This window comes from Callionymus lyra, chromosome 3, assembly GCF_982586985.1.
Source record: "Callionymus lyra chromosome 3, fCalLyr1.hap1.1, whole genome shotgun sequence".
NCBI classification, from domain to species: Eukaryota; Metazoa; Chordata; class Actinopteri; order Syngnathiformes; family Callionymidae; genus Callionymus; species Callionymus lyra.
The window spans coordinates 23,503,928-23,516,644 of NC_141820.1; the positions used below are offsets into that span (position 1 = coordinate 23,503,928).

Consider the following 12,717-nt stretch of genomic DNA (forward strand, 5'->3'; position numbering starts at 1 on the left):
GATCACTCTGAATATTAACATTCAATATAATTTATAAAGATTATATACAACAAATAAAAACCTCATTAAATCTGAAATCTGAACTGTTATTTTTTATTCAGGTGTGATTGAGTTAAAGGTACTTTTTAAATCATTTTAACACTGGTGTGATGGTTGATTGATGTGATGGACATCTATCTTATTGAGACAAACTTTATTTTAACTGACAAAAAAAGTGAGAAATGACAGAACAGCACGGAGCTCAGTTTCAGACTTCTGTTAAACATGTTTATTATTTTCAAGTTTTCCTCAGGCTGTGTCCATTTGCTGCACACTCTCCTCCACGAGCTCCAGCTGCAGGGGAACAACCTTTTCTTTCAGAACAGCAGTCGTGCCAGGTGGATACTTGTATTTGATCTCCCTGAAAAATAAAACAAGTAGTCACAATGACAGTGGACTCCCAGTGTGTAGTTGACTTCTTCTTTTCTTTGCCATAGATGTCCACAAGAGGAAATAGTGTTGGATAATCCAGTTAAGACATTTCTGTCTCTACTGTTGCATGTAATTCCCACATTCTTTCCTCATGTCCCTCAATATCCATCCCTGTTTCAAATATCTCCAAATTACCATGTAATTCTGAAAGGTCTTTAAAAAATATATTATTATTATTAAGTAAGATAAATTATCTTAATCTGATTATATAAATCGACTTACTTCCAATAGTCTGTTGCTTTTTTTTTTACTCACCTGCTGACATCGTATTCTGACTCTCTGTACGGCCGAATATAGTCGATTCCTTTTTTGGTGATGACGCAGATATCGATGTTATTTCCAGAGCCGAGGTCACTCATGATTCCTGCCAGGATGGCGTCACGTACCAGCTCCTTAGCTTCCTCCAACTGGAGGAGAACAAGGAGGATGGTTCCACATTTGAAACACAGTCAGGAAAATAAAACCAACCTCAAGGTCGGGTTTGAAGCCGTCCTCTAGGATCCCCAGAGCTGCTAGATCTCCAGAGCCTTCGCATTGTCAAGTTCACAAAAATAAAGCTGTTATTAACTGACATGTCTTCACATAAGATCACTTCATTCCCATTGTTAGTACACAGATGACAACTCAGTTTTGAGAGCGACCTACCCATCGCGAGATAACGGTCTGTAGTGACGCTTCCGTACGGTCCGACGGTGAAGAGATGATTCCCAGTACAGTCCACTCCTCCGAGGATGAGACTGGCGCCAATGTGTCCTCGATACCTTCACCATGTCAAACAGGATCAGCATCTAAAGTTTGTCATTCGAGTGAGGTTGGGGTAAACTACCTGTACAACATGTCCTGCAGAATGTTGACGGCCATGACCACACGTGGCTTCCTCCCGCTGTTCAGGGAGAAGATGGCCAGATTGGAGGAGAGAATCTCCGTGGTTTTCTCCGTGTCGGCCGCCGTTCCTGCGCCACAACAACTGTGGACAGAGAGAATGTGTTTCAGTCCACTGTGTGTCTCTCTCTTGTTCAATGCTCAACTTTATCAAGTAAAATGATTGAATGTCTATACGGCTAAAGAAGCCGTTTTAATTTTATCTGCTTTCATGAACGGCTGAAGCTATGGATGTTTTAGATTCAACTGGTTACTGACTAAATGTGCTTTTCTATTGCTCTCCTCTGAAACCTTTGAAGATAAGTGTAAGCCTGTCTAACATGTTGTCACAATGAATTAGAACACATTTATTGCGTTTATAAAAAATAAAAAAACTTTTGTAAAATATCTAAAGTAGATTAATTGTTTACCAGTCATGTCTGCTACTATCACGTGAGGGGAAATGAACTTATCCTAAAAGATACTTTGTCACAATGAAGTTCATTATACGACAACAAATCTTTCTGTGACCAAATAATTCAACAAAATGGTACTTTTTGCCATTTATTTGCAAACGTGAGCCGTTATCACATTCAGGAGTTAACTTTGTTGTGTCTTTATTTTACTTGATAACTTATTGCTATTTGAATTTATTTTTAATTAATTCTCTGGTTTAATAATACAGTTCATAACATGGACAGGAACTCTACTCAAGGGTCACATATGGCACCCAGGCCAGACGTTGATAGACTTGAGTTTAAAAATCTGCTTTGAAAGTATTTTGTGGTCACACCCCACAATATTATGTGTAATGCTTAAATGTAAAGTTCATGAAACTTACAATATATTGGGGGAAATGTAGTGAATCTTGGCACACGCCTTGTCAGCCACAACCTCGCTGGAGGTCGCTCTGGTGTCAGCGCCCAACACGACTCCATCCTGGTCCACACAGAAGAAGTACACAGTGAATTTATTTTATTCAAAGCTTGTCCTGTACATTAGAGGTTCGTTTTTGAGTACAATAAAACAAAAAGCTGCATTAGGGACAACAAATACCTGAATTAAATGGAGGTCATGAAAATATAGATAACTTTACTCCCTTTTGAATAGAAATATCCTCAAATGTTTGGCTCAACAACAATCAATGGCATTGACCATGACGACTATATATGGTCTGCTTGTAAGATGACCTTGTTTTGATCAACTTGAACTTACCTTAAAAACAAGTCCGGCGATGGTGGTTCCAGTTTTCAAAGGTTTTGGTCCTTGAAGAACATCTTCAAACACAGCATTTCTATGTGAAGAAATCACTCATTTAAATCATTACAATTGATTGTTCATCGTCGTTCATCAAGGGAAACATAGGTGCAGAAATATCCACAACTCAGATATCTAGGAAATATATAATAGTACTTAAATGATCATTCTGAGAAACCAATATACCTTCGTCAGCTGATTTCTACAAGAAGATCCAAAGCTCTTCTCCAGATCTCCAAACTCAAAATCTTTTAGCGCTCCACGTCTCAGGCAGAACAAAATGTATATTTACCAAACAGGAAGTAGGAGTCTGATTTTGATATATTTTTTCATTCTTTTAACCTCAATTCATCCTAATTGTGTTTGTTGTTCTTCAGCGAACAAACGCCTTTATTTGAAAATGAGTTTTACTCTTATTGTCGGCACCCATCATCTTATCTTATATAACCTTATCTTAAACAACTTAAACTTTATAGGAAACCATATCAACATTAACATGAATGTACTTTGAGACAAAATGACTGCAGGCCACATAAAGTTACTTTGGCAGGGATTTTGACACATGTGCTCAGTCTTGATCAGATAACAAAGCTCAAAGCAACATAAATCTAGTTTTTATCGAGTATATGAATCAGTCTTTACAGCAGGGCCGGGTCTAGGCAGGGGCAAGAGGGGGCCTGGCAGGGCCGGGTCTAGGCAGGGGCAAGAGGGGGGCCTGGCCCCCTCAAATAAATGTCGTGCCCCCTCAAACTTACATGTAAGTAAGTAAGTAACAGCACAGTGCCCCCTCAAGATTTGTGGCTGCCCCCTCATGCATGCCTGTCTAGACCCGGCCCTTCTTTACAGTACACACATTATATACAAAATATCAAACGGAGTACAAGAATGAAGAAAGGAGCTGGTAAAATATGATTTATAACATGAACATCTAGTTATTGTTTTATTTAAACTGTGAGAGGGAATAAAGCTGACGATGAGTAAGAAGTTAAAAACAACGTTCGCAACTGTTTTGTTACTTTCACTTTTGCTTATTTGAGCGACGTGTTCGCTTGTCCATTAAACAAAAAACAACACTTACCTGGAAGCGTTTTCAAAGCTGAACCCAGCGGCCGAGGTTTGCAGGACATTCGATAGCGCCATCGCGGATCAAAACACAGGTTCCGACCCGGTTCCGGTGTGCCTGGCGTGCGTGTTTGGCGTCACTCCTCCAAAATCCCTTTCGGTTTTGGTCTGAAAATGGAGGAATCGCAAGGACGAGCAGTGAGCACTGGGGTGAGCGAGTGTCAGATGAATGTTAATCTTCATCCGAGCTGAGTTTTCATGTGTGCTTTGATACTCAGAAGCGTAAATGATGATGTTTTCAACAGCTAAACAAATTCGGAACGAGTTCTCGTCTTATAGCAGAAACAGCAATTTTTGACTTCATATAATATCAGTTTTCATCGTTTGCATCGTTTCCCTTTTCAGCACGTGTTGTCTGTACACACTGTGACTAATATTTTGTCGGAATGAATGAATGAACATTTGGAAGAAATGTGACCATAGTATTTATAATTTAAATAACGATTCACGCTATTATAATGTAGTTATAGGATACTAATATTCAATACATACACTTTCTTTAGTTATTATCAATAGCTGCATTGATGTAGAAAAATAAATACACTAACAAAAAAAACAACTAAATAAAATGAGCTAGTTTGTTACACCTACAGGTTAACTCCCACAATGCAACAGTGCAATGTGTTCATAAACTCTTAAAAAATATATTTAAATAAAATGTTCGTAAAGATGGTTTTGGTTTTAAGCTCCTATCTAGAATTTGGGTTTTATTTAAGTAAATCAATTTTTTTTTTATTTACAAAAAAACATTTGTACTAGGATCATTATCTTTACAAATACAAAAGTGCAGCAATGGTTCATTGTCAATATTGTGACAAAAAACATTCAGCTTTTGTCTGCCTATTGTGGTCTTTATTCTTTGTTAAAAAAAAAAAGAAGTGCAAAGATAGTAAAGCAGGGAAATAGAGGTAGGGTAAAATAGTAAAATTATATTCTGTTCTCAGAGAAACTAAACATTTACTTCACATAAGTATCTACCTCTAGCAAATATTGTTCACTTGGATCAAAACGTGACTCCTGATTCTGAAGTTTAACTGTAAACCATCTTTTTATTATTACATTTGTTTTATGTATGTTGTAATTTAACATTTTAAGCTGCTGGTGAATAATAATAATAGTAAAAACAACAACATCTTAATTAATTGTCAGACAACATGGTGCAAAAGGTAAAAAGAAGTAAATAAAGCTAACGTTACTCTTTTTTTGTAATAAAAAATGTTTTTTTTTTGTCTTTAGACCACCATCTTGGCGGCCATTTTTGATGGAGGGGTTGTGATTGGTTCAGATTCCAGAGCCTCCATTGGAGGGTGAGTCCTACTGACACCATCAATCAATCAAAGACTCTGAATTTACCCCGAAAGTCAAAATGTATTTTTCCTCTCAGAGAATATGTGTCAGCGAAGACCATAAACAAGGTTGTTCAAGTTCACGACCGGATCTTTTGCTGCATGTCCGGCTCGCTGGCCGACGCCCAGGCGGTCACCAAGGCCGCAAAGTTCCAGCTTTCGTTCCACAGGTAGGATCACGTTGATCAATTCTATCTTTCATGATATAAAAAGGGGGAGGACACCCTGAACAGGAGGCCAGTCTGTCGCAGGGCACACAAAGACACACACTTATGTCTATATTATCCTATATTTACCCAAGTTCCCAATCAACCTCTGTATCTTCTTGGACTGTGGGAGGAAACCGGAGTGCCCGGAGTAAACCCATGCAACACAGGGAGAACATACAAACTCCACACAGAAATATGACAAGTTGCCTTCCTCCGGACCTGGAAGCGAACCTACAGCCTTCTTGCTGTGAGGCGATTACGCTAACTAGGCGACTACAGCACCGTCCACACATGTAGACTATACTGACCCCTTAACCCTTGTGTTATCTGAGGGTCAAGTTGACCGTAAACAAATCTGTTTATGTTATCCCTTGTGTTTTTTCTGGGTCAAGATAAGTGATCTCAACTGCATATGCATTTCTGGAGACCAGGGAGGTCACTCACCTTGACCCAGAGACAACACAAGGGATGCCATAAAGACATTTGTTTTCAGGCCTTCGGGTCACTTTGTCCCTGAGATAAAATAAGTGTTAAAGAATATTTTAGAGGGAAGGTCAACTTGGTCGGGTCAAGTGTAAGGGTGCACCAGGGGGGATAGAAGACCCCAATGAATGTCCAGTTTTGATAAAAGTTAAACCATCTATATTGAATATAACAGATATTTCCAGAATTGTAGCTCCTTTGCCATCTGAAAGTCCATTATCCAACTCTATTTACTCTCTTCTCATCCCCCCTTTCTTCTGATTTTTTGTTTGAGATTTACTTTTATATCATAATTTTTCATTTCTAGTTAAGTCATTTTCATGTTTTTCTTTTTCTTCAGACCTACCAGCACAAACCTGTGTGTCTAACTACTACTTGACCTTCTCTTAATGTGCCTGAACTAAGCCTAAAAGGCTAAATAGCTCACTAAGTGAACATAATCCATTCTCTTCCTATACGTTTTGTCATTGTCCTGACTTCAGCGTCCAGATGGAGCGCCCTCCGTTGGTGATCGCAGCTGCGACGGTGATGAAGGAGCTGTGCTACAACAACAAGGAGGAGCTGCAGGCTGGTTTCATCACGGCTGGATGGGACAGTAAAGAAGGAGCACAGGTGGACGCAGACGCAGATTCATTCAAGGATGTTTTTTTCTAAACTCTATCGCCCTCATGCTGTGGCAGGTGTATGCTGTGGCTATAGGAGGGATGTTGATCAGGCAGACAGTGCTGGTGGCAGGATCAGGCAGCACCTACATATACGGCTACGTCGACGCCAAATACAAACCCGACATGAGCAGGGACGAGTGTCTGCAGTTTTGCACCAATGGTAACATTTCCTGTCGAGACAAGAACGCGGCGTTGAAATTACAACCTTATTTTTCTCATTTACTTCCTCCTGGCAGCTCTTGCTCTCGCCATGGGTCGAGATAACGTGAGTGGAGGTGTGGCTCACCTGGCAGTCATCTCGGAACAAGGGGTGGAGCACCTGGTCATCCCTGGCAACAAGCTGCCAAAGTTCAATGACGAGTGACTCACCAGAAGGAAGAAATACTTTGAATGATCTTTTTAGGTGATTAAATAAACCAGTTTATCTATGTGTGTGTCGTTGCAGTTTTAAGAGGCAACTTTTATTTTAAGACACAATGAGACACAATAACCAATCCAGTTAAACAGGTTTAACGGCAAAAATTAAAAATCTTGTCTACATGTTGCTTTTCTGGTGACATACTTAAAACATCTACTACAAAACATTTATTAACCTAATGTTTCCTGACTGTTTTTAAATAACTTAAAGAATATAACAGCATGATGAGCAAATTGTTCTTATAGTGTGGGGACAACACAGAAAATTCAGGGTCAACATTTAGAACAGAAAACAATGTCTTATATAATGTTTTTTATAACCTCTGCCAGGGAGTGGTATCTCTAAACTAGCTGTAACCAGAAAGGTTTATTAAAAACAATATAATCAAATAACTGAAATAAATCAATGTTCAGGTGACTCTGGTGAAAAAAAAAAAATTCAACATCCATTAGAGGTTATGATAGTTTCACAGATTCATTGAGGTTTAAACCTACTTACTTTTGCTGTGACTATTCTCGAGTCGTGGAAGAACTTTTATTATTTGACTGTCTGCTGTCTTTCTATCAAGTGGTATGAGGTATGAGATGTGCTTTTGTGGTTGTCACTATTACGATCAACGCAAAAACATGTTTCTTTAATCTGTTATCATTATTCCTCAACTGAAATCTGGTGAAGGGACAACAGCAATCATGTATGTGTCATTTATGAGTGGCCTTTGAGCAGAGTCCACCTGACAGGTAACTTTGGTTGGTGAAAGTGAATTGATACGAAATTAAAGATTAAACTGGTTATTGTTAAGACGCTTAAGTGTAAGGGTGCACAAGGGGGGGACAGAAGACTCCAATGAAAGTCCAGTTCTGATGAAAGTTAAACTATTTATATTGAAAATAACTGATATTTCCAGAATTGTAGCTCCCATTATCCACCTGTATTTACTTTCTTCTCAGTTTGGTGGAGTTTATTATTGATAGGTACCAGGGTTTAAGTAGTAACTGTGACCCTTGAACTGACCACAGACACTTTCTGTCAGCACGTAAAATATCCAGAAGAACTATGATACATAAAAGGAGGTTAAGAATGTGAACTTTTTAATATTGCAATGCAAAAATAGTTTGCTGTAACAAGTAACTCACATTTATATTATGCGTTTTAAATATCAACAGAACTTTTTATCATCAATAAACATTGCCCTGTTCCCAATAACACCTACTACTACTGACTCCTTTAAGAAACATTTTAAGACGTTTTTATTTGTTCAAGCTTTTCCTTGATTTTCTGGAACTCTTGTTGTGTTATCAGTTTTATCTTGATCTTTAAAGTATATACTTTATTGAGTATTGTTTTGATTGTTAATCGCTTTGTGACCCTGGTCTAGAAAAGTGCTATACAAATAAATATTACTTACTTACTTACTTACTTATATACTTTGACTGTTATACGTGGCGGTCCAGCTAAAAGAAGGATGAGACAAATCAAGAACTGAATAAATAATAAAAAATAATAAAATACAATTCTAAAATAAGCTTTAGTCATAATTGCATTGTATATTATTTAATTCATTATATTTAAAGATTCCAAAAAAACCCAACGTTGAATATTCCGTATAATTTACCATTTAAAATAAAATATATAATGCAAGCCTATTATTCCATGAAATTAACTGTGTTATATGTCATTCTTTTTTTATACAAACATGTTCTACCGCGTATTCCCTTATAGGGGTGGTGGGGGGCTTTTTATTTCCATTTAATATACATAACTAATTAAAAAAATAATAATATTTAAAAGCACTACGGAAAATATAACACCAATACCCAAACTACAATTAAAAGGGATGGGAAAAGGAGATACAATTGTTAGAAAGCCATTCGTTTTATAGTATTATTTATGACGTCATGGGCAGCGGTCCGCATAGATGGAGTCAGAGGTCCACATTTACAGTCTTCACTAGGGAAACGAAAAGGTACAGTTAAAATGGCTTTTATTTTATGATGAAATGATTCGGAACAATGTGTTTTTTTTCTGTTTAAAAGACGCCACAAATTCACTTTCACTTTCGTTTAAGTTCGCTAAAACATGGCTGCTGTCTCGTCCCAGGGGTGGTAACTTGTTAAATTATAATCGATCAAGTCGGATTTTAACACATATTAAGTCCATTTCCCGACATTTCCAAAGCAGAAGACATGACGGAGGCGCTGAAGACCGGAGTGAGTATTACAAAAAAAAGTCTTGCGTGATCGTTCTGTTAAAAAAAAACGTCCAGGAGTTGAAATAACCACGAGAAAGTTCATGTCGTCTATATTGGCCACGATTACCGACCGTAAAAATAGATTAAACTGCAGCTCAATGCAAAAAATAAAACAAATTGACTTTAGTGTTAATCAAAACTGACATGTTAAAAAATAAACATCTATCTTTACGTTATTCCAAATACATACATCGAGACAAGAGAATAGTTGAATTATTTTAAAAAGGAAAATCAAACCGACCATGTTTATCTCATCTTTTCCACCTGAAGGATTATTATTTTTCAATTTACTTAATATCTTTTAACATTTTGTTATCAGGGGAAGGGTAAGGTCTGCTTGATGTTGGAGCTCAATGTAAAAGCTTTGGGTCTTTTTATGGTTCCAAATGTTGCAGTACGTTATGGAGATGATTCATTTTGCAACAGTTTCATGTTTTATCGTTTTTATTGTCGTCCATATTGTCTTGGATCATGACTTATCGTCTTGGTTTGGTTTAGTAACCTCTCTCTGAGTCCCTCACAGTTGCCTCGGCTCATAATGAGAGAGTCGGGTTAATCGTGATGTTTTCCATTGACAACTGTCGACGATATAAACAGACTCAATTTTGTTTAGACCACCATCATCGCCATTGAATATGATGGAGGGGTTGTGCTGGGGTCGGATTCCAGAGTGTCCGCAGGGTAAGTCATCAACCATCACATCATCACCACAGCACTGATGTGTTTCATTCCATCTCTTCGTCAGAGAGACTGTGGTGAACAGAGTGATGAACAAGCTGTCGCCGCTTCATGATAAGATCTACTGTGCCCTGTCCGGCTCTGCGGCGGACGCCCAGACCATTGCTGAGGTGGTCAACTACCAGCTGGACGTTCACAGGTTATTTTTTATTCTGTACAAATCAAATTCACTATTGATCTATAAAGAATGAATTTATATATATTTATATATAAAAGTTCTTCTTTGTCTGGACCATGCTCTTTCAGGTCAACAAAAAATTAAAATGTAATGTAAAATTGATAACTTTGAACCTTCAAGTTCTTGACGCACTCTACACCATCTCGCCTAGTCATCCTCAACGCCGCTGACCAGTTAAAAAAATCGCACTGCTACAAAAACATTAGAAAAATTAGACAACTCTAAATAACTTTTAAATAAATGATTGTGACGGATTAGAAGATTGATATAAAACAAAAAACTTTGTCTAAATCATTAAAAAAAAAAGAAAAACAGCGTCTGTTAAGGGCTTTAACCCTTGTGTAATCTCTGGGTCAAGGTGACCCAAAGGCCCGAAAAAGAATGTGTTTGAGATATCTCTTTATCTTGAACTAGAGATGACACATTTTGCTTTTCGGGACTTCGGGTCACCTTGACCCTGAGCTAACACTATGGTTAAGTTAGCAAGTCAAAAAATATGTGTTATACAATTTACCAGATGAAAATAAACAGTAAAGTCACAGATTAAATTGAAATTAAAAGCAGTAAAAAAAAAGAAAAGTGATACATCCCCCCAAATTCCAAATTAACTAATATTCTACTCACCCTTATGTCGACTAACGAGTTATAGACAAATTATGATATCCATTTTAATTTAGCAATCGATGCTAAGTTGTCTTCGCCTTCGTCTTCATCTTCGTAAAAAAACACTCACTTAAAAACATCCAAACACCTCCATACTGCTCGTCTGTAACGTCCCGCTTGTATTGAAGCCTCAACATGAGAAATTGTTACGGATAAAGTTAGACAAGTCTATATTTTAAGCCTGTTTTTAGCTATCGCTGCTAGGCTAGCTGCTATAGGCCAGCATCATACACAGGCAGGAAGTACTCTAGGTAAATATTGTGAGCACTTCCCGTCTACTGTCTACTATGAAGGTGCTTTTTTGAATTTTTGGGTGAATTATCACTTTAAAGGAAGCGTATTAACAAAATGTGATCATGATTTTGACAATGAAGCCTCTTGTCCCGTCAGTATTGAGATCGACAAGGAACCACAGGTGAGATCAGCGGCCTCCCTGGTCCGAAACATATCCTACCAGTATAAGGAGGAGCTGTCGGCGCACCTCATCGTGGCCGGCTGGGACAGACGGGACGGAGGACAGGTCAGACATGTTTTTAAAAATTTTTTTTTTTTGTTTCTGCAATGCTCAGCAATCAGCCTCTGGCTCACAGAGTAATGGGTTTTAGACGCTTAGAATATGACGCTTCTTTTGTCGTCTTCTGACACAATGCAATTGTTTTGCACACACACACACACCTCATAGGTGAAGGCAATCGACCACTGAAACACATTTTCAAAACACTGTTCTATTCCTATTGGTTGGACCTCGTTCGTCCCTCCACCACTCACCTGCTGCAGTGTTGTGAGACCGTAATATTAGTTGAAACATGTAATGCAAGTGAGTGTTAACTAACAATCCTGTAGTTCATCATTTGCTATGTTGGACTATTATTTATTTGTGACTCCTATTTCTTCATCCAAAGCCTTTTTTTTTCTTGTCTGTATGTTATTTCTTCATGCCTTGGAAATTTTGCTCAATATTTCTTCTTCCCTCAGAAACGTGTCCCAGATAGATAAAGAGCAAACATCAGCCCCACCCATAGTGCTGCTATTCATTTTCTGATCATCTTTGAGATTGACTCTCACTAAAATTGTCATTTGAAATCGATCACATGTTTATTTCCTGATTTCAGGTGTATGCGACTCTGAATGGCCTTTTGAGCAGACAGCCGTTTGCGATCGGTGGCTCTGGCAGCTTCTATGTGTATGGATTCGTGGACGCGGAGTATCGCCGCGGCATGAGTAAAGAAGACTGCCAGCAGTTTGTCATCAACAGTGAGTTCAGCCCCATGACGAACACACCCAAGTTGTTTTCACGGTGACAGCAGTCTGTCTTCCTCGCAGCTCTGGCTTTGGCGATGAACCGCGATGGCTCCAGTGGGGGCGTGGCCTATCTTGTCACCATCGATGAACACAGCACGGAAGAAAAGGTCATCCTGGGAAATGATCTTCCAACGTTCAACAATCAGTAATAAACATAATGTGAAAATATACAGCTTTTGCTCACATAGGAATAAAGGTTCAATTTGAAACAAAAAAAATGTGATTTCTTGTTTGCTGCTGCTCTGTTGATGCTTTGTTGTCGAGGAATGCAGGAATGTCGCAAATTGTGCCGGGTTTCTATTGTGTAGGACATTTTAATTATTCAATTTAATAAAGTTTTGATTTTTTTTTTAAGTTCCTCTTTTGAATTAAATCGTTTGGGTTTTTTTGTAAACATTATTGGTGATTTGTAAAGTTAAACTAATTTATTGTTTCAAGTGTGTCTTAAATAGATGTTGGTCTCTATTGTATCGTCAGTATGTGTCTGTTTGTACAAAACTATCTTTGCATTGAAATATTTACATTTGAAAATGCTTAAGCCCCGCCTACTGGAAACACTTTTCTAGAGATTAATTATTGTTTAGCATAACCACACCCACTCTGCTGTGATTGGTCAAGCATCAGATTGTCTCTGTGTGTCATTAACCCCAGAATCCGTTGTATAAACAAAGGGGGCGTGGTTACAACTGGCTGGAGAAGGAGTGAAGCGATTATTATGTAATAATGGACTCCGATCTCGTAACCTCTCGTTCGCCA

The 12,717-nt window shown here is 38.1% G+C and overlaps 3 protein-coding genes across 3 annotated transcripts; 2 read left to right on the top strand and 1 right to left on the bottom strand.

Annotated features, from left to right (window-relative positions):
• Nucleotides 1-241: 241 nt before the first annotated feature.
• On the bottom strand, nucleotides 242-3,807 carry LOC148083911 (proteasome subunit beta type-7-like). Its single transcript, XM_087787142.1, has 8 exons — nucleotides 3,668-3,807; nucleotides 2,548-2,626; nucleotides 2,174-2,271; nucleotides 1,298-1,438; nucleotides 1,117-1,232; nucleotides 940-998; nucleotides 727-878; nucleotides 242-400 (listed from the first exon to the last, which is right to left on the bottom strand). Exons 1-8 carry the CDS (start codon nucleotides 3,727-3,729, stop codon nucleotides 289-291), a joined length of 819 nt encoding a protein of 272 aa, XP_087643268.1. The 5' UTR covers nucleotides 3,730-3,807; the 3' UTR covers nucleotides 242-288.
• Nucleotides 3,727-6,844, top strand: psmb12 (proteasome 20S subunit beta 12). The gene is made up of 6 exons (XM_087787144.1): nucleotides 3,727-3,861; nucleotides 4,948-5,018; nucleotides 5,096-5,227; nucleotides 6,232-6,361; nucleotides 6,430-6,574; nucleotides 6,651-6,844. Exons 1-6 carry the CDS (start codon nucleotides 3,826-3,828, stop codon nucleotides 6,776-6,778), a joined length of 642 nt encoding a protein of 213 aa, XP_087643270.1. The 5' UTR covers nucleotides 3,727-3,825; the 3' UTR covers nucleotides 6,779-6,844.
• A 1,932-nt stretch (nucleotides 6,845-8,776) lies between these two features.
• On the top strand, nucleotides 8,777-12,179 carry psmb9a (proteasome 20S subunit beta 9a). The gene is made up of 7 exons (XM_087787145.1): nucleotides 8,777-8,795; nucleotides 8,898-9,039; nucleotides 9,694-9,761; nucleotides 9,826-9,957; nucleotides 11,050-11,179; nucleotides 11,772-11,913; nucleotides 11,983-12,179. The coding sequence occupies exons 2-7, from the start codon at nucleotides 9,016-9,018 to the stop codon at nucleotides 12,108-12,110; spliced, it is 624 nt and encodes a 207-aa protein (XP_087643271.1). The 5' UTR covers nucleotides 8,777-8,795; nucleotides 8,898-9,015; the 3' UTR covers nucleotides 12,111-12,179.
• The last annotated feature ends 538 nt before the right edge of the window (nucleotides 12,180-12,717 follow it).

Excerpts from the sequence above, each read along its gene's own strand:
- LOC148083911 (XM_087787142.1), bottom strand. The coding sequence starts at position 3,729 with ATGGCGCTATCGAATGTCCTGCAAACCTCGGCCGCTGGGTTCAGCTTT. Across the intron at positions 1,439-2,173 it reads TACATTTCCCCCAATATATT|TTGTTGTGGCGCAGGAACGG; the intron begins GTAAGTTTCATG and ends CTCTGTCCACAG. Across the intron at positions 879-939 it reads GCTTCAAACCCGACCTTGAG|TTGGAGGAAGCTAAGGAGCT; the intron begins GTTGGTTTTATT and ends GTTCTCCTCCAG.
- psmb12 (XM_087787144.1), top strand. The coding sequence starts at position 3,826 with ATGGAGGAATCGCAAGGACGAGCAGTGAGCACTGGG. Across the intron at positions 5,019-5,095 it reads TCCAGAGCCTCCATTGGAGG|AGAATATGTGTCAGCGAAGA; the intron begins GTGAGTCCTACT and ends TTTTCCTCTCAG. Across the intron at positions 5,228-6,231 it reads TTCCAGCTTTCGTTCCACAG|CGTCCAGATGGAGCGCCCTC; the intron begins GTAGGATCACGT and ends TCCTGACTTCAG.
- psmb9a (XM_087787145.1), top strand. The coding sequence starts at position 9,016 with ATGACGGAGGCGCTGAAGACCGGA. Across the intron at positions 9,040-9,693 it reads CGGAGGCGCTGAAGACCGGA|ACCACCATCATCGCCATTGA; the intron begins GTGAGTATTACA and ends AATTTTGTTTAG. Across the intron at positions 9,958-11,049 it reads TACCAGCTGGACGTTCACAG|TATTGAGATCGACAAGGAAC; the intron begins GTTATTTTTTAT and ends TTGTCCCGTCAG.